At 44.9% G+C, this 22,421-nt stretch overlaps 2 protein-coding genes across 3 annotated transcripts; both read right to left on the reverse strand.

Annotated features, from left to right (window-relative positions):
* Nucleotides 1–7: 7 nt before the first annotated feature.
* On the reverse strand, nt 8–9,030 carry atxn10 (ataxin 10). Its single transcript, XM_035614633.2, has 11 exons — nt 8,874–9,030; nt 8,189–8,398; nt 8,009–8,094; nt 7,838–7,934; nt 7,547–7,711; nt 7,160–7,240; nt 6,770–6,926; nt 6,360–6,477; nt 5,880–6,064; nt 3,425–3,488; nt 8–2,155 (listed from the first exon to the last, which is right to left on the reverse strand). The coding sequence occupies exons 1-11, from the start codon at nt 9,017–9,019 to the stop codon at nt 1,971–1,973; spliced, it is 1,494 nt and encodes a 497-aa protein (XP_035470526.1). The 5' UTR covers nt 9,020–9,030; the 3' UTR covers nt 8–1,970.
* A 1,609-nt stretch (nt 9,031–10,639) lies between these two features.
* Nucleotides 10,640–22,416, reverse strand: LOC118288214 (fibulin-1). 2 transcript variants are annotated; one of them, XM_035614057.2, is made up of 16 exons: nt 20,635–22,416; nt 19,740–19,848; nt 18,827–18,962; nt 18,576–18,729; nt 17,247–17,336; nt 16,330–16,467; nt 16,035–16,172; nt 15,807–15,950; nt 15,548–15,670; nt 15,295–15,420; nt 14,910–15,029; nt 14,594–14,725; nt 14,291–14,414; nt 12,058–12,194; nt 11,532–11,678; nt 10,640–11,443 (listed from the first exon to the last, which is right to left on the reverse strand). In XM_035614057.2, the coding sequence occupies exons 1-16, from the start codon at nt 20,687–20,689 to the stop codon at nt 11,304–11,306; spliced, it is 2,013 nt and encodes a 670-aa protein (XP_035469950.2). In that variant the 5' UTR covers nt 20,690–22,416; the 3' UTR covers nt 10,640–11,303. The 2 variants fall into 2 exon arrangements, with proteins under 2 accessions (XP_035469950.2, XP_035469960.1); XM_035614067.2 differs by lacking the exons at nt 10,640–11,443; nt 11,532–11,678; nt 12,058–12,194 and adding an exon at nt 12,229–13,969.
* Between the last annotated feature and the right edge of the window lie 5 nt (nt 22,417–22,421).

Here is a 22,421-nt window from a genome sequence, read left to right on the forward strand (position 1 = left end):
AAAAAGCTGTTTGTCACACACAATTCTTTATTACACATCATATAAACATAATCAATTGACCGCAAAATGAAGCACGTACTTGACACCCCGTCAAAGTGTTTTTTCGCGTTTTGGTTCTTGTGGGTAATTATCAAACCAGAAGGCACAAAGACACTGTGGTAGAGGCCTACGGGATAAAACGCTGATATGGGAAACGGGAAATTCTGTTCTTGACCGCGCTAAATGTGTTCGGAGGTGAACAGGCGACCGTGGCCGTGCCACCTCATTCAGCCTGGCTGAATCGCACAGCCTCTTTCCTGTGGGGGCTGAAAAGCATTGCAGCCAGCCAGTCGAGCGCGAGTAACAGCTGTTTTGTTAGCCGTCTGAAATCCTGGGGACCGGAACCGCATAAGCTCCCTCCACTATGCCGGCGGATTGAGGGGAGAGTCGGCGGCCGATTGTTTCAATACATTTTGTCATTAAAAATCAGAGGCAGAGCAAACAGGGTGGGGCAGGGTGCGGGCCGGCCCGTAAAGCGCTGCATTGTTGAGGTGTCAGGACCGCTCAGCTTATCTGGCAACGGGAGGAGCAGGGAGGGATGTCATTCTGCAAACTAATGCTTCTGGTCTGAATCACTCACTCACACACACTTTTAGTTTGCTCTCATCCATCGACTACTGATCCGGTATCACTATCATTGATCAACACAAGAAGCGCTTGCTCACACACACACACGCGCGCACACACACGCGCGCACACACGCGCGCACACAGGCCCGCGCACACAGACCCACACACACACGCCCACACACAACTACACGTAAGTAGGAAAAAACAGTTAGTATTTACTAAATCTCTACAAAAGTCTATGCAGTCTGGTCAAACTCAATTATAATAGCGAGGAGCGAGGAGAAAGAACAGAAGTCTAAAGGTGTAAAACATGACGATGGTTAATGATTAATACTGCGCGTCATAAGCCCTCATGCCTTTTTGATCTATACAACAGCAACAGGATTGAAATAGAAGATTAAGAGTGAGATGATGAAGAATAAGGTTGAATTCACTGGACTATGTTGAGTCTAAAACTACTGTTTTAATCTTGATACAAGAAGCAAAAGCAAACAAAGTGACAAGCTCATGCTTCATACTGAGCATGTTTTTTTCGATACAAAACATGCATAGTTTGTTAGTTTTTATTGCATTTGCACTGATGTCCTTAGATTAGAATATTAATAAGACTATGTCACTTTAGATGAGCGAGTATTTTGAGCGTTTGAAAGAGGAAAAGAAAAGTCTTAGCCACCATTTTAATTAGCTAAGATGGTGAGGGGGTTGATTACATCGTAGGTTTTTGGGGGTCATTCCCCGTTTCGCAGTTACTGCAGAAGTCACTACGGGCCTGGGATTAAACCCCACCCCCCGCTGGCAACATCAGTGTCTGTGAAAAGGGAAAAGCCTGGACACTGTGGTGCCCTTTGTCTTTGGATTAGACGACAAAGCATACGCCTTGTCAAAGGGTACCAGCATGAGCTCACATGTCCCAAAACTCTTCATTTTTCCCAGACTTGGGTCAAGATGGAACAAGAGCTGCTGACGTCTTGGCCTTTTGATTTTGGTACACGCAGGGGGCATGGGCCTTTTGTGTGTAAACAATACGGTAAGGGCCAGTCTGAGCATGAGTACTATGAACAAAGCGGTAGAAAAGTAATTTATACCTACTCTTCTATATAAATATTTAAATAAATAAAAAACATTTTTCCATTTACTATATAAGCAATGTGCCTGTCCATTTTTGGAAACAGGCACAGAGTCATTGACCTGCAGATGAAGCTTAAGAACCTGGTCACGTTAAGGATGCTTGCAGCACAATAGGAGTACATGTGCACGCAAGCGCATGCACATGTACTTGATCCCCCTTCTTAACAGTGACTTCACATGAAAACCTGCTTGTGGGGGGAGGAGCTCCTTCTCCCGGCTGCCTCTCCGGGGTCTTTATGAGTCTTTCCTCACGGTTTTGAGCAGCACACCTCCATCTCGCTCCTCCACCAGGAATCCCAGCTCCCTGAGAGCGGAGTAGTCGGCCGGGCCTTGGCGCTCCAGGTCGGCCACCAGCTCCTGGTTCTGTGTGTTGTTTTCGAGGATGTTCCGGATGGCGAAGATGGCCCACTGGCTGATGACTGGAAGCGTCCAGTTAAGGACAGCGACACCAGAATTTTAACAAGAGCATGACTGATACGGAGACATAAACACAAACGCTGCTCATTGACGGCCAATCAAACTGCGTTCATGTGAATACAGGTCCTGTCAGACAGCAAACTGGAGGAGAGATTGGTTATTGTGTGTTTTTTTTATGATCAGACATTTTCTAATTCCCCTGACACAAACCGGAGAAACCAAGTCTGGAGGAAGGGGATAGAGGTAGTTCGTGACCCACGCTAACCCTGCAACGAAGTCTGCCATGAAAGATGATATTCCCAAATCTCTCTCTCTTCCAAGTGCACGGAAACTGAAACTGGTTGTTGTTGTTATGACGATTGTGCCAACGGCAAGCATCAGGCACGCCCCACCGTCAAACTGCATAAGATTAAAGATTAAATGTAGACTGGTGGAGAGGTAAACAGTGAAAACCAACTCTGGATATCAAGCTCACGAGGATCTAGTTTTTTTTCCTCAGGCTCGCAGCCCAATAAACAAACAAGTTTTCGCAGACAGGATTAGGTTTTGTGTTGGAAAACATTTTCATGTATAAATCAAAATTACTTAATTTATGTTTGACAATCTCTCTCTCTGAACAGAAACAAATGCTGACACCTACATGAAAACAGTGGCCAGCATGTGTGTGTGTGTGTGTGTGTGTGTGTGTGTGTAAGCATGTATGGGAGGGGGGGGCATGGAGACAAGGCTCAGCTCAGACTATTGACCTGGCACAGTGTCCGCTCTTTACCGACTGGTAGCAGGGCTTCCAGCTACCTTCTTATTCCCAAGGAACTCAGTGGTTGTGGCTCAGTGATGTACACTCTCACCAGGTCAGGGTCAGGGTTTGCTGGTTCACATCAGGTGCCTCCACTTATAGTGCAGAGTCATCACTGCATCAGGTAGGCCAGTGCAAATCTAATGCAAACCCAATGGCTGTCCTTCAATAAATCAAATCTTTGTGAAGCCTGCACTGTTCTGAGATCAAGGTTGGATCCCAGCAGCTGACACTTTAGAAGAGATGAGTTCAAAGGTAGTGAACAAGGCTGTGTTCAAATTGGACCAGATGGCTCAAACTGCAGCAATCGAAGCTTCGTGCAGCGGTTACGTTTCAGTCGCAAATGCACCAACAGTGCCAGAATAAGAGACACAAAGACAATAATTACTTGTCCAGTGATTTAAACGAATGTGCGATGCATGTAACACAAACACAGATGTGTCTTATTTTTTTTCCAGATCAGACAAAAGGATACATGGGTTGTTGCTGTCTATGTTGCAGTTGTCCAGGATGAGGGGGAGGCCGTCCAGCTCTCTCACCTGAGGAAAACACATTCAGTGAGATGTTAAAAGAATTTACTGTTACTGGTGGATCACATTTTGACTTCCAATAACATTTGGAATAGCGGATATTATACTGTTGCTGAAAACATTCCTAGCCTAACTTTTAGCGTATATGTATTTGTACACTAATATGAACCTCGGAAATCTCAGGGAAAATAAAAGAATACATCTATGAACAACAAACCATGTTTTTGATGGCTTTTTCTCACATTTTCAAAGCAATAAGTGCGTGTCATATTTAAAGCAACACTATATTTTGCTTGCTTTGTCTGATGTCCATGTTTCTGTGGTCTGAAAAAGCAAAACATACCACAGGCACAGTCTTGCCTGCGCTCATCAGTACCATTTAACTTCCATAGAAACATTTCAGTGAATTGGAGGATTTGGTCAGGCAGTGCAGTCTAGCCAGCAATCACCGTTTAAAGAGAAAAACAAAGCACAAATACATTATGGAAAAAAGGAAAAAGCGTTCGACCTAAGTGTCCCCGTCCTCAGCGGAGCCTCGCGTCCATGCAGGAGCAGCAGTGCGGTTGTGGGTTACTCTGCGACCGTCACAACAGGGTGATCTGCTCTGTCTCATTTGTCTGATTCTATAGGCTTAATTGTTGTCTTTGCTTACGCCTGCTCCCCTCTTGCCATTGTGGTCACCCTTCAAATGCACTGCGAGGAGCTCCAGAACACCGCCGGGTTGCTGAGTTTCAGAAAAATTGAAATGTCATTTCGACTGCCGGAGAAACAAAGTCGCTGACTGGCACGGGCGCCCAGGCAGGTCTGCGTTTTTCCAACTTTCGGCAGGATCGTCTGCAGTTGCTTACATTGTGTCCAAACCCATAAAGAGATGAATAACAAGTGACTGGACCCTGACGGCAGCCCCGGTGCACGCAGTTCAGTGCTTCCTCGCATGCACATCTTAAATTACAATATCTCCCAAAGGTGAACAGAATGACATTTGGTTTACTGGAAGAGATCTTAGTGAAAACAGATACGGGGTGATTTCTGACCACTGACAGACCACAGATCAGCATCCATGAATATTACAGAGGGGCCAACGGAGGGTGGCCATCCCACAAGCATTCCACAAATCTGTTTCTATTAAGTAGGACTGAGTCTATAATGTACCACAGATAGAGGCCAACTCCTCCCCATCCACTTCATTATTTATCAGTTTTTTATGGTAATAGCGAGACGCTGACAGATGGAGACAAACTGATAAAATCGTTGAGGGAGGGAATGTTTCACATTTCAGCGCAAAAAACCAAGCTGTTGTGTTGAAAGACGCCATGAGCTTGCAGTCGTAGGAACACACACAGCCTTGTGCTCCATTAGATGTTACACGAGTGTGCAACTTCTCAGTTATTCTCAGTCCTCGAGAGATTGTGTGGTGTTAATACGTTCAGCACATTGCGAGAACGTGCTCTCTTAAAAAAAAGTGCTAATCAGTGTAGAGCTAGATCTGACCAGGGGACAACTCCTCCTCTCCTTGAACTTTAACCCCATTGTGTTCGAGAACAATAAGGGTTAGGGTTAGTACCAATGGAAAAATAAGTATCATACATTTTTTTAAAGTTATGATTTAGGGCCTGAATATATTTCCCTTCTGTCAAATACATATATTTTATATATTTCCTGATAGACCCAAGATGGCGGTGCTCTTTGATCTCCAGTTTGGTGCTTTTTTGTGTGATGTGTTCTTTTATTTTTAATATTATGCACCAACCAGGAGCAGCACTCTTCATTTCGTTGTATTTCCTACAATATGACAATACAGGCTTTCTAATCTATTCTTCTAATAGGGCTGAAACTGACAATTATTTCCATAACTGTGTAATGCAACAGTTTTTACAATTGTATTAATTAGTCAATTGTTTAGTTTAGTGAAGAATGACCGTTCCGAGTTCCCAGACCTCACGGTGACATTTTAAAATAGTCTGAGTGCCGAACCCAAATATATTACATTTAAAAAGTATTTTTTTTAAACAGGAAAACAAGCAGCAAATAACTTGATTAGGACAGTATTTTTTTGTTGATCAACTAATAGCTTCTGTCCTTTTTTCTTGGCTTAGAAACATTGTTATGGCCGCAGGGGCTTTTTGCTGGACAACCAGAAAGTATGCTTCCCAACAGCAGCTTTACAAAATGTGAAATGGCATGTTCAAAGACCAAAGAACAATCAAACCTTTAAAAAATTCTATACTTCCTTGACCAGCACAGAAAACTGTGAAACATGTCTAAGCTACTTCGGCCTACTTAGCTACTTTAGGCATATTAATTCACTGATATTCATTTACTCTTCTTTTGTTACCATAATTCACACCAACTGGTTTTAAAAATAATGACTTAATCAATTAATCTGTTTTGAGTCCAAACCTTTTCCTGGTTGTTGGTATTGCTGTGACAGAGGTTTCCAATCAGCCGGATGAGGTGAGCCTTGAAGCTGATGACGGGGGAATAGGAAGAGGAATCTCCATCTCCGCTGAGGGAGGAGAAGTTCTGAGCAGCACTGAAAATATTCTTACTGGCCTTCCCGATGGAGTGCACCTGCCCCAGGAGCTCTACAGGGAGAATGTTAAGGGGGGGAAAGCAGAAGGATGTAAAAGAAGAGAATATAGAAACTTAATTAATCAAGATATGTGTCAAATTCATCCGCATTAGAACTCAAAAGTAGGGTGGGTTGTGCGCTGGAATTTCACTTGTTTTCCTATGGGTGATTTAATGGGAATCTGGGGCTTTGACTCCACCATTTCAAAGAGTCCCTACAGTGTGCAGATGACACATTAAGACTAAAACAACCAAATCGGACCCAGTTGTGGAGCCTGCCATGTGTGATGTGCGTGTGTTTTCATTTACCAACGGTGGTCACCAGAAGGTCAGGGTGGTCCTGTAGGAACATGAACTGCTTATGGTCTGAGGTCATCTCACACAGAACATCCAGCAGACTGATCACTGTCAGCGCCTCCTGCAGGACCTACAGGGGATTACAACCGACAGCCGTCAGTCACAAGAGGAAGGGGATGCGAGAGATAACGCTGTAGGGGAAAATCTATGGCGCTACATTTGTGCCTCTCTGCTGGGCAAGCAACTTGAGAAACTTGAGAAGCACAGGAATACATAACCTGGCAACCTGGCACAGCATTATATTTGTTTTTAACGCCATTAAATCTTGCTCTTTGGTAGTGCTAGTCTCAGATGATCCTCCCCTTTTCTTCCACACAGTTTGAATCAAAGCCCTTAGATCTGGTTTGTCTGTCCATCTGTACCTCATCACTGGAAGCAGAACCAGTGGCAAGTGTGAGCACAGCTCCACAACCTTTCTGGAAGAAATTGGCCAGGAAACGAGCCACGCTGGGTGGGACGCCGCACTCCTCCGAGTCTTCCTCCCTCAGCTGGGCAAAGAGCAGCTCGAGCAGTGTTAGTCTGGAAAAGACAAAAGATTCGAGTTTTCTGGTGACAGGCAGCATTAACCTTTTTGGGGCAAATCACTAGTTAGTCTGCAGAATTAGAAACCGCTTCGTTCTGGATTCAGAAAGGTTATTCAATAAAGACCCGTCTCTGAGCAGGTTAGTTTCTGTAGGAGACAAGGGTTTACTGTGACAGATCTTATTTGGGATTTTCTGCATCTGTTTGTCACTGTACTAAAAGTGAGGTACCTTTCATGGTGAGACATCCCTGAGTACATGCTCTCCACCAGAGCTGAGGATTTGAGGAAATGCTGGGTTGCGATGAGAACCCTGGAAATCAATAAAGATCACAGAAAAACTTTACTAATGAGTAGTAGTAATCTGTTCACACATGAACTAATAAAAGCAATACACACCATCACACCATCACTCACACACACACACACACACAGACAGACAGACAGACAGACAGACAGACAGACAGACAGACAGACAGACACACAGACACACACACACACACACACACACACACACACACACACACACACACACACACACACACACACACACACACACACACACACACACACACACACACACACACACACACACACACACACACACACACACACTTACGTCCAGTCCAGGTCAGGTTGAGTCCTGCAGAGCTCCATCACCCTGAGAGCCAGCTGGATGTTCTGAGGCTCAGACATCTCTTCGACCTTGGCTTTGTCTAGACACGTGTGGAGCACCATGGAGGCGTAGTTCACCGTCTTTTCATCGTCCGACCCGAGCAGCTGCCTGCTCACACGTGTTCGTTCAGGTTGACAATTTAGCACAGTTGAAGTCATAATGAATTGACCATGTTTATCTCCTAGTAGCCGTGGAAAATGTTAACATGGATTGGCAAACGTTATAACAACTCACAGGAGAAGATTCGGGAAGCTCAGCTGCCAAATTACATCCTTGCACTTTTGGTTTCCCACGGCCAAATTACCGAGGAACTGGATCCCACAGCGGAGAGCTGGACAACGTGATATATGGGATAATATCACAAAGGTTCATTTCCAAGATAGTCTATTTTTATTAGGAACTTACCTTCAAATATGCCATCTCTGCTCTCCACATTTGCGGTCAGAAGGAAGCTCAGGAGTTTGAGGGATACGTCGACGAAACCGAGCTCCCTACGTGAAAAAATGGTTGGGCATTAATTTGTGCTTAGATGCTTTGTTGCATATTTCTTTTGTTAGAGAAGTTACGGGCAGGCTTATCGATCACCTGAGCAGACTCTGGTTGCGTGTGCTCTGGACACACGCGTTCCTCTGTGCCCTGAAGCACTCGGCAATCAGCTGCAGCTGCAGCTGTCGGGCGGTGGGCCGCAGCTCCTCGCCGCCGTCGCCTCCCTCCTCCTCGGCAGCCTGCAGCTCGCCGCTGAGCCTGGTGAGGACCTGCAGGAGACGGGTGAAGGCCTGCTCCTCCACGGCATCCCTGACAACAGGAAGTAGACAGGCAGGAGAAAACGGGGATAGACAGCGAGTTGAAATCCAGTGGATTTTGGCTCCTAACCTGGGAGGAAATCCTTGTGGGGTGACACTGAAGTTGAAGAAACTAGTTAATTGCTGCTTTATTACTCATCACTTCCGCCTTTGCTGTTGTTGCTATTACAATTCAAAATGTCTGCTGCTGGAAACCTGTGAATGTGAGTATCCCCAGGCATTATTATGGTGAGGCAGGGTCGCCTTCCTGTAATAATACAGTAGAATAAACTTCCAAACAAACCTAATACAGCAACTTAACTCCACTGGCCTGGACAGTGGTGATTAACGGACCAGTCCGCTGGACGTGACGGGGCTTATTTGACAGCTGGACTTAGCCAAGCAAGCTAACACCCTCGTTTGCTAGTTTCCGGTTTTTTTTAAATAAAAATAATAATAAAAAAAGCAGAACATGACTCTGTCCGCACCTGTGCTCCCTGTCCCGCAACGCAGCCGTGAACGTCTTCAGCGCCTGCAGGTGTTCGGGGCGGTGTTTCTCGTTACAAACGCCGGCGATAGACGCTGAGAGGTCCTGGTTGCTGTTGGTGAGCGCGGCCATGTTTGCTTGCTTCATTCAGCGGGGGAGGGGGCGGGACTTCCGGTCGGGAGAGTCTCTAACACGCTATTGGTTATAAACCCAGGACGAGGGCGGAGTCAGAGCATGTGCTGCTGTTTTCGCTCACCACAGCTTCTTGCTGCTGCACTGCTGCCAGAGAGAGAGAGACTACAGTATGTCATGTGAGAGAAAAATGTAATATACCAGCGCTGTGGATGGAGACACACTAAAGTCACAACCCACAGTAGCAAGAAATGGGAAGATATTACTTATACTTATATAACTTATTTGGGGAATAAAGGGGTTATTGCACTTATATTTGGTCAAAACTCAGTGGGTAGGCTCTAACTAACCACCCATTCATTATACTTACATACTGCCTGTTCCCATGTCATTTCTATAGCAATCATCTGTTCTATCTACTATCATTTCATCAAACATAACTCCATTGAGGAATACGACGCCGAAGCAATGAAATCTCAAAGCTGGATTTTGAAAAAAGAACCCATTATAAAGAAGTAGCTGATTCTTTCTTGCTTTCTTCAGGTTATAACAGACGCTTTATTATTATTAGGATTATTATTATTATTTCACTAAAGTATAACCAATGCACCAATTTATCCATACTGCCGTGCCTCCCAGTGTGATTGACAACTTCAGCCTTATTGTCCCGCAAGGGGAATTTTGCCTCGCAGCCAAATGCAACATAAAACATCCACAGACTTGTTCTACATAAGTCTATTTTGATTTATTCCATGTTCTGTTTTTTTTTATTCCATTTTATTTTATCCTATTCTTATTCCAAACCTGTACTCATTCTGTCTTTGGGCCACTGTAATAACCGGATATCCCCCATGGGGAACCATAAAGGATTTAAAACTTAGTACAAACTACCTGAGAAAATGTACATCAAGTGACAGGGAGTATACATACAACCATCTTCATCCAACACAATCATCACTGGTTAAATCATTATCATCATCGCTCCTGCTATATTTGGACGTGCTCCGCAATATTATACCCACGTTCTGGGGAATTTCTGAAGTGGAAGTTTTGTACGGGCTTCAAGTTGCAGCTGCACCCACATCTTAAATCAGTTTCGCCTAGAGCAACGTTTGAAAGGTCTGAATATCATTTCATGTGCCAAGTTGTGGGACAATTGTTGCAGCTGCAAAAAATAAAAAAAAAAACAAGCCACAGGACAAGCCTTTGAGATTTCCATGTAGAGTGGTGAATTTTAGATTACAGGATTTTCCTCCTTTGGTTGTCCCCCGTGTTTTCACTGGCCGGGCGCAGCGCAGAAGTGGTGAGAGGGGCAGATCAACATGGAAGAGGGTGGATTATGGATGGTAAGAGGTATCCACCTCAAGCAATTTGTCAGCTTTTAAGACGAGTATTCCAAAAACCAAACCTTTCCCGGTATAGGATTCCCCATTATTCACTCTTTGAGCGGAGTAACTGGAAATATCCTCGCAAACTGGAAGTGGTATAGAATGATTAAGCATTGAGTTACAGGAAAAACAGGACATCCTATCATATTTTAGTCCTTCTGGAGACCTCAGCTATGCTAACTAGAAGACGACTGGGTTAGTGTGCAGCGGTGGCTCTCCCTCCTCATGAGAAAAACATGAACGCAAAGAGCTGCACCGAGTCTTTATTATTCACAGACGTGCAAGCCTAACGATACAAAAACACAGTCGACGTTTGAAAGCATTTTGGTTTAAATTTTTTTAAGAAAATGACAGCATGTTACATCTGGTCTGTCAAAGCGGATGAAATGGATCACAGGTTCCACAGGTTCACCAACAGTCTATCATAGTAGCACTCATGACAACAAAGTCTGAATTCAAATGAAACACAAAGGACAGGCTATTGCCTGTTATTCTGATTTAATTAAAAAAGGCATGGTAACATTCAACGCATCTGGATTACAGTTATCAGGAGAGAGAAAGGTGTCAGTTCTGTTGCTTGACAAACACATTTTCAGCCCTGATAGCAGAGTGGCTCTATGGATACCAATGTTTCTTGGTCGGTCAGCCCATGACTTTGGTCCACACTGAAATATCTCAACGACGAAGACCTGTCGACAACTAATGACATAGATGGTTTGCTGGCTTCAGTGCATCTGCACTTGGAATCTGGCAAACAACATCTTTAAAATTTGAGTTTGTTTGTTTCTTTTAATGTCCAGAAAATTAAATGTGGCATTCATGAATATTCAAATTGATATTTGAATGCTTTTTGAGAAAGTTACATGTTGTCTTACAAATTGTAAGTGTTTTCATTCCCTCCTTAGCTCAGCTCAGAACCAGAACTCGGAGAATAAGATGTGCACGACGACGATTTTGCAATGGGAGAAGTGTCCCGACACGTAATAATTCATAGCCACCTTCAGCACAATAACCCTGGGGCCAGTGATGGGCTTCACCTGCTGAACAACACCTGAGGGAGGACACGGACCATGATTAGTGACTCAGTAAAACGTTGAAACGTTGACTACCTGCTTCCAAGTGACACTCTAGTCTCTTACCAATAATCTTGCCCTGGTGGAAGTGCTTCACCACGACAAAGCAATCGTGGAACTGCTCATCGGGATCCACGATCTCAAAGAAGACATCAGTCCCACCGGGGAGAGGGGCAGGGTGAGCCGCCACACTTGTCCGCAGGAAAATGATTTCTGTTGGGCGAATTGGTTTAAAGTTTTTATTACTCTGATAGAGGCAAACCACAAAGTGCGTTCAGTCCCTCAAATCAGACATTTATGCTCCAATTAAACAGTGGTCCTGTGGGTTGAAATATGTAATCGAATCTTATGCACTGTGGCAGGTCGGCGGACGGAAACTTGTATTTCTATGAGGCTGCAAATCATCTTTAGAATTTGCTTTTGAAAGCTACATGAGTTAAGAAATATGATACAATTTCTAGAACAAAAAAAATCACACACGGCATCAGTGACACCAAGGCAAATGCATGAAATCAGATTCAAACTTGCGTTGCCAAGCCAGCCACCGCAAAGCCCTTTCAAAGAATCGAAATTCATTCCACTTTTATCGTACCCTCTGGTCCTCTGAAGTCTCGAAAGGTTGGCAGGGAGAGGGCGCTGTAGGTGATGAGGTTGATGGGGTCCACAGCGCAGACGGGGTCCCCGGGTTGGCAGGCCTTAACGCAACGCAAATTGACCGAATTATCCTGTCTGTGTATAAGAGGGAAAGACAGACGTGATTTTGAGAAAGAAGGGGGGAGAAGAGGATCAGCAACAGAAGTATGGGAAAAACAAACAACCGTCAAAAGTGTCTATGTGAAAATAAGGAAAACCAGATGCCACTATCATTATCCCGAGGCATTTCGCTACCTATGTAACAATTTGAACTTAGCGTTTTGGAAAATGAGGTGGTGATACAACCCGAAGAGCTTTGCATTTTCAATCAGCTCTACATTCACCGAACCCCTAGAAGAAGTGGAACAGGAATCGTGTCTGGCTGCATTTATCCAGCTGACCAACAAGGCTCGTGGCCGGTTTTGGTATCACTTACAGGGAGATTTATTGATAACCGCCCAATACCAACACGAAAAGCACCATCCATCACGAGAGCTCCACCACTAATTGAGAGCCCCACGCTTGGCCGGGGGCCCCGGGTGCCCATAAATAAGTCCGTGCTTATTTTTCTTGCCGTCTGCTGAGACGGGGATGTTTGATCCAACGGTGAGGCTGCTTGGAGCAGATCATAGGAAAAATTGGTTTCTACATTAAAAAAAAATTTTTTAAATGACCACAGCAGAGGAAGCGCGAGAGTAGTGGCAGAAAAACCATTGCCGGTGTGTGTGTGCTTACATATTAAAGAGTGAAAAGCCATTTTTTAGCTGTCACTTTTTTTTATTCCAGTCACATAGAAAGTACAAATGAAAGGAAGCTGCCGCGGATACATGAGGTAGAATGAGTCGACGTCGACACTTAATGCGTATGAATAATACGGACTCGAGCGTTGCAGAAATCTTCAGCAGCTAATGAGCCCCATCTAGTGGTAAACAAAATGTCCTATTAAACCTACAGATGCATCATGTGCAAGAATAAAAAATTTTAAAAAGGCATTGAGAGTAGATTTTTCTAGTATCCATCATCTCATCTAACTCTGTGAGAAAACAAATTAGTGTTTTGACCAAAATTAGTACTCTTTTAAGGGTAAAATTTTGACCTTCCATCAAATTTATAATAATTATTGTGATAATATTATATGATAAATATCTAAATCTAGCTTCCATCCCCACAGCATCATAGCAGTTAATCAGCGACAATGTCACTCTGGCCATGACATAGTTAAAAAAAGAGGAAGAGCTGAAATATAAAATAAAGGTTAATGTTACAAATGGATACTGACAAAAATGGATTTAGAAATAAATATCACCTAATTTGTTGAAGAAGTGGCACTAATTCATTGTGACAAGACATCCGTAGAGTCTTGTTTGAGAATATGATAGTCAGCCAGAATTAGTAGTAGAAACCATACATGAGAGGTGAACACAAGACAGGGACAGACTTTAAAATATTTAAAAGTATTTGTGTCAAATTTCACAAAGACTTTTTAATATGTTCTCGGGGGTTTGATCGGCTGCTCGCGTGTGACAAACACAGCGATCTTGGCCATGTACAGATGTGCCGTTCCGTAACGAATCAGCCTCATCTCCACGGTGAGAAAGAAGTCCCGGGGCTCGGACAAGGCGCGGCGCAGGGAGATCAGTCCGCCGTGGGCCTGCTGCTGCTGCACGGTGAAGTATCCCTCCTCGTCACCGGACACTATGCTCAACAGCATCACGTCTCCCGGGACGGAATTGGAGGGTCCCATCCTGAAGACGTCGGCTGGGACGGGAGTGCTGGCGGGGAAGCTGACGTTGTAGAAGGAGATTCTCAGTGGAAGGGAGAGACACGACGCCGGGTCCCGCGTGAACTCGCAAGTTACGCGCTCGCAACGGCTGAAAAGGGAAAACATGGAAAGGGCTCGTTGGACGCAGGGCGGGACTGGCTGTACACATGGGAAGCGAGAGATGCTAAAAAGAGGGAGGGAACGGAGGAAAGGCGGAGACGGCGGCAGGAGTTCTGCTGCAGGAGAACGCCAACAGTGGGGGCCCGAAATCCAACAGTGTAAAAAAACGAGAAAGATGACAGGACGGAGTCTCCATACTAGACTACAGACGAGTGAGATGCATCATGCACAGCTCCAGGCGACGATCGACCCTTTAGTATCAACAGACAAAAAAGCCTATGATTCGACAAGTATGGCTTTCAGCTCTCACCCCTGTGCTGCTTGCTGGAAGTTTTGTGGACAGCGGAATGACAGGCAGTGAAATCCTCCCTGGATGTTGAAGCAGCTCTCAGACAAGGAACAGGTGTGGGTCCCTGCCGCACATTCATCGATATCTGAAAACACAGACGGGGGGAAAAAAATCTGAATTTTACAAATTACTTTTTAAAAGTATGTGGAAGTGTCAAGCTCTGACACTGGACCAGAACTAGATGATTTTCCCGGGGTGATACCCAGATGCCTTTTAAACACAACATTTCTGACATCTTTGGAGCGTGAGTTTTCTTTTTCTGACCTTGACACGTGCGTCCGTTTGGGCCGAGTGTGTAGCCAGTGGGCGGGCAGGTGCAGAGGAAACTTCCTGGAGCGTTGGTGCAGCTGTAGGAACACACATGACTTCCGGCAGGCAGCCCGCACTCATCAATATCTGGGAGGAGTAGAGGGTGGCAGGGATGCCAGGTTAGTATCACAATATATACGTGTTAACCAGTAAAAAAATTAAACACTGTAATAAGCTTTTTTTTATATATATATATCAAAGCTTCAGAGTTCTTGCAAAGAAGTAATTTTCTTCAAACGCCCCCAAGCACCGAAAAAACGACCAACAGCACCTTCGCAGGATATCCCATCGATGTCACTCAGCTGGAAACCATGGCGACAGTAGCACTGGTAGGAGCCGTAGACGTTGGAACACTCCTGGCTACATGGGTTCATCTCGCACTCGTTGATATCTGTCAACATGACAGTACATGTCTTTGAAACGTGAACTTTGTATTATCACATGGAAGAATTTCTGCTTCCAAATTTATAGCATGAAAATGAATCATAATATTGATGACTTCCCCAATCCTGAGTGAGAAAAGCATGTCTATGAAGCCCAGTCACTTAATTACACATCGGAATAACATTTGGTGGATCATCTAACTGGATGAATTTAGTGTTCCACAAGCTCAGACATAATTTAAGTCTTAGTGAATGAATGAAAATGAAATTCACCATCGCAGTTTCTGCCATCGTCGGACAATTTGAAGCCAATGGTGCAGATGCACTGGTAGGACCCCTCGGTGTTCTCACACTTGTGGGCGCAGAGTCGTCCGGGATAATGCCAGCACTCATTGATATCTGAGGAACGCAGAGGACACGTTGTGAATTTAAAGATTAAAAGTACCGTTGATCAAAAAATGCAAACTCTGATATTGAAGGCACGACATTACAATGCAAACAAAAAGGGTAGCGATGAATACGGTACCATCGCACAGTTTGGTGATGCTGTTGAAGACAAAGCCGATCCTGCACTCGCAGCGGTACGATCCCACGAGGTTCACGCAGCCGTGGTTGCCGCACACGTTGCCCGCGCGACACTCGTCTACATCTGTGAGAGGAGAGAGGCGGGCGAGGGGGTGGAAGACAGATGAAGGGGCGGTGACGTCTCCTCGTTAGATTCGAAAAGAGGTGAGATACGGTGATTTTTCGAACGTGGCGAATACATTTATTGTATCTGGATCTACCTTCACAGCGTGTGCCGTCCTCAGTCAGATGATAGCCCCTCCCACAGGTGACCGTGTTCCTGCGACAGGTGTAGGAGCCCATTGTGTTGATACAAGTGTGGCCGGGGTGGCATGGACCGGTGTGGGCCACACACTCATTTATATCTAATGAGATCATTAAAAAAAAAAAATCAGCAAACCACTTTTTACCGGTGGAAGGTTTTTACTAAAGAGTGACACCGCGCTCACCGTTGCAGTTGCCGACGGCGTCCTGTATGAAACCGGCGTCGCACCTCTCCCTCGGGCGGCAGCGGAACGAGCCGGCGGTGTTGTTGCACGTGAAGTCTGGTCCACAGTTGTGGCTGCCCAAAGCACACTCGTCAATGTCTGGAACAAAAGCAATGTGCGTATATCTCGCCTGAGCAAATATTCTACATATTTGAACAACTTGGACAACCCATATTGTGATTTGTGTTTCGTATATATATATATATATATATACGTATATTCATTTATAATTTCCACTGTGCTCTGGACTTGTTACCTCTGCAACCGTTGCTGTCTGTGAGTTCGTACCCGGTGCCACAGCTGGTTTCCCTCTGACAGCGGAAGGAGCCCTCCGTGTTAATGCACGTCTGGCCGGAGATGCAGTTGTGGCTATCCGTCAGACACTCATTAATATCTGAGGAGAAACAAAGGTGTGTGTTGTCCATCCGTGTACACTGAAGCATTTTCAGCCGCCTGTGCCATCACATTTTGTTTTTAATGGTCAACAAACATGAGCGTTGTAAGCAGCTCTGTGAGACAGTGCGGGGTCGCCAGACTTGATCTTCTTTCTTTTTTTTCGGGCCCTGCTCAGGTAGACCTAGTTTGTTTTGTAACAGAGTATCGCAGTGCACTGTGGTATTTTTCCCTTAAAGAGGCATCAGACAACTCTTGTGCCCCTAGCGGTTCCAGGTGGTATTATTGTCTGGTCTCTGTGCAGGCCACATTTCCTCAATATTACTATATTTCAGCTGTCAGACCAACACTGACATCAACAGAGCCATGTGCCACTGATAAGAGACCTTTAAAACCTCCCTCAAAACTCACCAATTCCAACTGGCCTATCCCACTTAACTCCACTCTCCATCAAAATCATGGATATGTTTTGTTTGTTTTTATTTGAAAATGAGTTTGTTTTTAACTATATTTGCCTTTTCTAAACTGTGTCTTTGCTTGTTTTAACTGTAAGGTGTTCTTGAGTGTTATGAAAGGCGCCCATAAATAAAATGAATTATTATTATTATAAGATAAGATAAGATAATCCTTTATTCGGCCCACAACAGGGAAATTTGGGTGTTACAGCAGCAAGGTGGATAGCAGAATATAAAAAAGCAACAGGTATGTACAAAATATAAAATATGAAATATAAATACGATGTGATTTCAAGTAAGATGTTAATGCCTCTGTATCACTCACCCTCACAGTTCACTTTGTCACTTTGCAGTTGATATCCATCGTGGCAGGCGCACGTATCGTTGGCTGCACGCAGCTGGGAGCAAGTGGAGTCTGAAAAGATCCAGGTTCATAGGAATCATGTCACTGGCTGATGGAAGACAGAGATGCTTACTACTGTAACCAAGGAGATCACATTAAGATATGAAGAATTACCACCCCCTGGTAGTTTGCCTCGGCCAACCAGTGGTGTCTTTTTTTGGCTAGATGGAACTAATCACTATATTGCACTCCATCAAATAGTGGTGAAAAAAGTGTGATTTTATGATGTCACAGCGAATTTGACCTTTGACCCATTGGCTATTAAATGTTTTTATTTCATCAATTGTCAAATGAGACATTTGTGTGACATTTTGTTGTCATATAGCGTGTGAATTCTTGAGGTATGGCCAAAAAACCTGTTGGATGCTGCCATAAGCTTCTTTCCAGACGTGAACTCTTTGCCGATCACATCATGACAAACGCAGCAGGAAATTATCCGAGTCAAGTTTCAGGGAAATGTGCGGACTTCTGGGCATGTCTGAAGGCAGCTAGCTATAGTGGAAATGGAAGAATCGATGGAGTGGGCGCTGATTCAGGAAGACGGAGACCGTGGATGTCTTAAGCAAAAGTATTTATTATAAGGGCTCAATATTGAGGAGACTTCCTGTTCGCCACAACAGATCAACAGGTTCACAGTATGGCATCCCAAAGATAGTCCTCCTGTCTCCGGTCTCTGTAGTGTCAGAGTAATGTCGTCGTCTAACCGCGACCATGACACCCCCCGAGACGGCCCACCGACTGTTTCGGCTTGCCATAGCTGAGATGACCTCGCTTGGTGCCTGAGAAAGCTCATCTTGAGAGTATCTCAGGAGGACAGGACAAAAAAATCTCACAACAATAGTGACCTTGACCTTTGGCCACCAGAATCTAGGTATGTTCATCCTGGAGTCCAAGGTGAAACCTTTGTAACCAAAGTGAAGAAATCCCCTCCTCGGCGCTCCAGAGTGGACAGACGATCATTACAAACAATGAATGACTACGTTATCCCCCCCGCAGTGAAAACAATCAAATTCTCTGCATATCTAATGAGGACGGAGGTCAGACAGCTCGTCACGAGGTACAAACCGGCAGCTGCTCTTATCATCCCTGTGCATTTGCTCCACACACAAGCAACGCAATGAGAGATTTGCTTCTCTCCACCAGCTCCACCACCTTAAACAAATGTGTCACGGCGCAGATACAGCGCAGATAGGGGCTGATCAACAACAACAAAAGGGCACCAGACACAAGAAGGCTATTTGGGCTTTTTACCTTCGGCATTTGGTCTCGCTTCCTCCGTTGTGTTTTTGTCACAGCAGGTCCTCGCCACGCTTTCACACCGTTTCCCCAGCGACAGACCTTGAAGCTCGCAGCTCAGACCATGGGCGGGCGCCGTCAGGCCGAGAGTACAGCAGACACAACACATCTACATGGGGGGAGATGGAAAGAAAAAAAAAGAAATACACAATTTGTGAGGATTTATAAGGAGGTGGGTAAAGGGTAAAACGTTTATTGACAACCACCTTGGCGATTTGCAGTTCCCTGAAGTGTGCTTCGAAGAAAACCGTCTCACAGGGCCCCTGCATTTGGGCCATTTTGACGCCGCTTCGACAGTGCTTGTCCGCTGCTGTCGCCGCACAGCACTGCACTTGGGCGATTCTGGAAATAAGCGGAGGATAGGCAAGAAAAAACGCTCGCTATTTACATGAGATACAGCCCGAGATCAGCTGACTGCCGGTGGACTTGTGTCGAAAAAGACTACATTTTATTTACGGTGTCTCCGTGGCAAATGTTCCCTCCTCTGACGTCCATGTGTTGGCCAGGTGTTCCTCTACTTACAACAATCATCACCTCCCCAAGTTCTGAAAGTCAAACGGGGCCCTTCAGTGTTAAAAAAAATGCTCCGGGGGAGGGGGGGGGGGGCACTTAACGCCCCGCGTTCACTGTGTAGTTATATGTGGCGACCCTCCCCTGCGGTGGGATGGATGGCTGAGGGGCTGGGGAGATGATTTGCAGCCTGCAGCCCTGCGGGTGTTCCTGCTTTTAAAGATGCCGCGACAAACGCCAGCCTACAGCACACACACACACACACACACACACACACACACTCTGTCACACTTTCCTTTTGTGATATAGTTGGACCCACGGTTGAACTGCAAAACCCTACGTTGTGTTTTCAACATTTCAGACCAATCGATATGTAGTAAAACTTGACAATAATCATCCTCAGGTATTCTGTCCCTGGACCCCCTTGTATTGACCGTTACTTTGCCCCAGGGGCCCATGAACGGACTCAGTGAGACCCTCTTAGGCAACTCCCCAACATGTCTTGTTCTCTCTTCATGCATCCATACCTTGGACCCAATTTGAGACCCCCACCCCAACCCCCACCAAAACGTCCAACGTTGCTGGGAGAGAAACCAGGTGTTGCCTTACCTGCATGGGTAGGAGTCCGAGATCGGCCTGAGGATCTCACAGTCCTGACCTCTCTGGCCCGCCGCACTCCCCTCCCGGCAGCACTCTGGCAAAGTGAGAGGCTGGGTCTCTGATGGCACAAGATGGGATTAAGTAAAAGAGGGAGCGAGAGACAGCAGAAGCAGGCATGATGTATGATGTCATAATAGTTAAACTAGTTATAGTTTGGTCTAAGTGCAATAATAAATAAAACCAAATGTGGGCAACCCAGCAGATTGTATTTGATATATACAAGAGCAGCAGAATTATAGTAAATTCTGCTTGTATCTGATATTTTACATTGGGTAAAAATATATTTTACATTAGGTACTATCCATTCAAATCAATAAAGTATATTTTTATTATAGTTAAACAGTATAGTGAGGTATAAGTGTCACAGGTTTGAAGGAGCAGGACCCAAATGAAGGTAACAATGAACAAAAAGAGTATTTAATAACTAAGGTAATACATAAATAAACAAAATCCAACTCTCCAAAACTCAAATCAAAAATCCCAAAAACATACTACAATGGCACAATAGAATTCCTGAAATTTAGTCATGGCTTTTGGTTTGGGTGTGCCACCCCGAGATTTTCAGTTGCCCAGTTGCCCAGCCACCCCGTGACACAATCCCTGAGGGCGCCACTGGGACACTCTCAGGCTGGGTGCCAAGTGGTTGACTCAGAGTTAATCAAAGTGGGACACACTCTCACGAGGGCATGGAAACTTTAGGAGCCCAAGTTGAACTTCCACACCACCTTGAGGTTAGACTTTAATACCCCCCCCCCCACACACAAAAATGTAATAACTCCTCATGCGCATTCAAAAACTACAAACACCCAACAACCAGACCTCCAAATCTGTGCGTCACGCTCACCCTGTGCGTGCACGACTCCGCACAAAGACACCAAGAGCAGGCTCCAGTGCGCCATGGCACTCCGAGGGACTTGGCGCTGCGTACAGATGATTTGGACGAAGTGGTGAGGAGTGAGCGGGACGGACGGGGCGCGCGTCTGCTGCTGCGGGAGACTCGGGACGGAGAACGCGACGGCGGCGCAGATGTGTCCGAGCCGAGGGGGTTTGGGGAATTTGGGGGCGGGGGGAGCCGCGCTGGGTGTGTGTGTGTGTGTGTGTGTGTGCGTGAGGGTGACCGCACCACCGCAGGCGACAGGACAGTGCGCTCCCGTCTGGCTGCGAATTAATCATTTGGTAAGTTCGTATTTAGGCCCCAATATTTCAGATTCACGTTTTTTTTTATATAGAATCTCGATACAATTTTGGATTGTAACGCAGACTTCACATATACAAACTGAGGAACGTCATGTGATTTTCAAATGAGCAGGCTCGTGAATTCAAACCCAAGAGGATTTCACAGATTTTTTTTTTTCACATTTGCATCACGATTGTTGTATATTTTAAACACAGTTGGGCTCATTAGAAGTGTCACATTCATTTCAGTCTTGCTTGTTTCATTCACGTTTGACTGGCTGAAAATGCGTCTTTATTAGTTAGATGTTAAATCCAAAGGGATGGAATGGATTTTCTATGCGATAAAAATACACAAATCTTAAATCCAGCAGGCAGGAGAAAAAGAACCAATAAAACCATTAAAATAAATGTTGTCCCTGCCCCCCCCCCCCTCCTAATTTTATAAAGCTTTGGTTTTAGAAACACAGTTTGACTTAGAAGTACTTTATTTTCTTGAGCCCAATGATGTAAAATTATCAGATAAATAATATACAATGAAAAAAACAAAAGCTACATGACCCTGTGTGTGTGTATTGTCATAAAGATGACAATAGTGATCATCAGGTTTAACATGTAACACTGTTTATTACAAATATTGAAAATGCAGGCATATTTAATGCTCAACATTGTGTGGAGTTCATGTACAGGTCCCGTGCCGACTCAACGTATGACAACGCGATGACAGTCCGACAAAATAATCTCAGTTTCAAGTCAAAGTGGCAGTTTTTGACTCACTCTCTTCATCCAGAGTGAGGTAATGGCCTGGCAGAGGTGGGACAGAGGCATCTGTGGAAAATGTTTTGACCGATTTCCCCCCCCCCCCCCCCCGAAATTGACGGGCAGGGACACTATCTGGAAAACACACTGTTGTCGGACAGATAATTGTGTCTCTGAATTATCTCAGCGATGACGTTTGAATAAATAAAACATTTTTTGCTTAGAGATGTTCTCTTGATTAAAAATCCAAATCATTGTTGCACTGACGTGTCACTTCTGTCAACAGCAGCCCTATTCATCGGATACAATAAAATTAAAAAAACAATACTATTGCGATAAAACATCATTTGTTTACGGGCCAAATGGCTTTTGAACAAACGAGCTGAAAGTCTATAAAGACCCAAAAAATTATGGAGGTATTATTTATATTAAGACATCTCGCATGCATTACTAATCCACTTTTTTTCTTTTTCTGACCACAGCATTCGCGCCTTCGCTTCATCACGTCGTTATGTACAAGTGACAAGCAAAGAGAACTGACGAGGACTTCAAACCTGTCGACGTCACAGGTTCACCTTCTGCGTTACAGTAAAATTCTAACTTCTGTAGAGTTCACTCCCTTCAATGAGCATTCACAGCATCACTCCCATTACAACTGTCTGTTCAGTGTCTGTTCTCCCCCAGCCCCCCACACCACCC

Source organism: Scophthalmus maximus, chromosome 12 (assembly GCF_022379125.1).
Source record: "Scophthalmus maximus strain ysfricsl-2021 chromosome 12, ASM2237912v1, whole genome shotgun sequence".
Lineage (NCBI taxonomy): Eukaryota > Metazoa > Chordata > Actinopteri > Pleuronectiformes > Scophthalmidae > Scophthalmus > Scophthalmus maximus.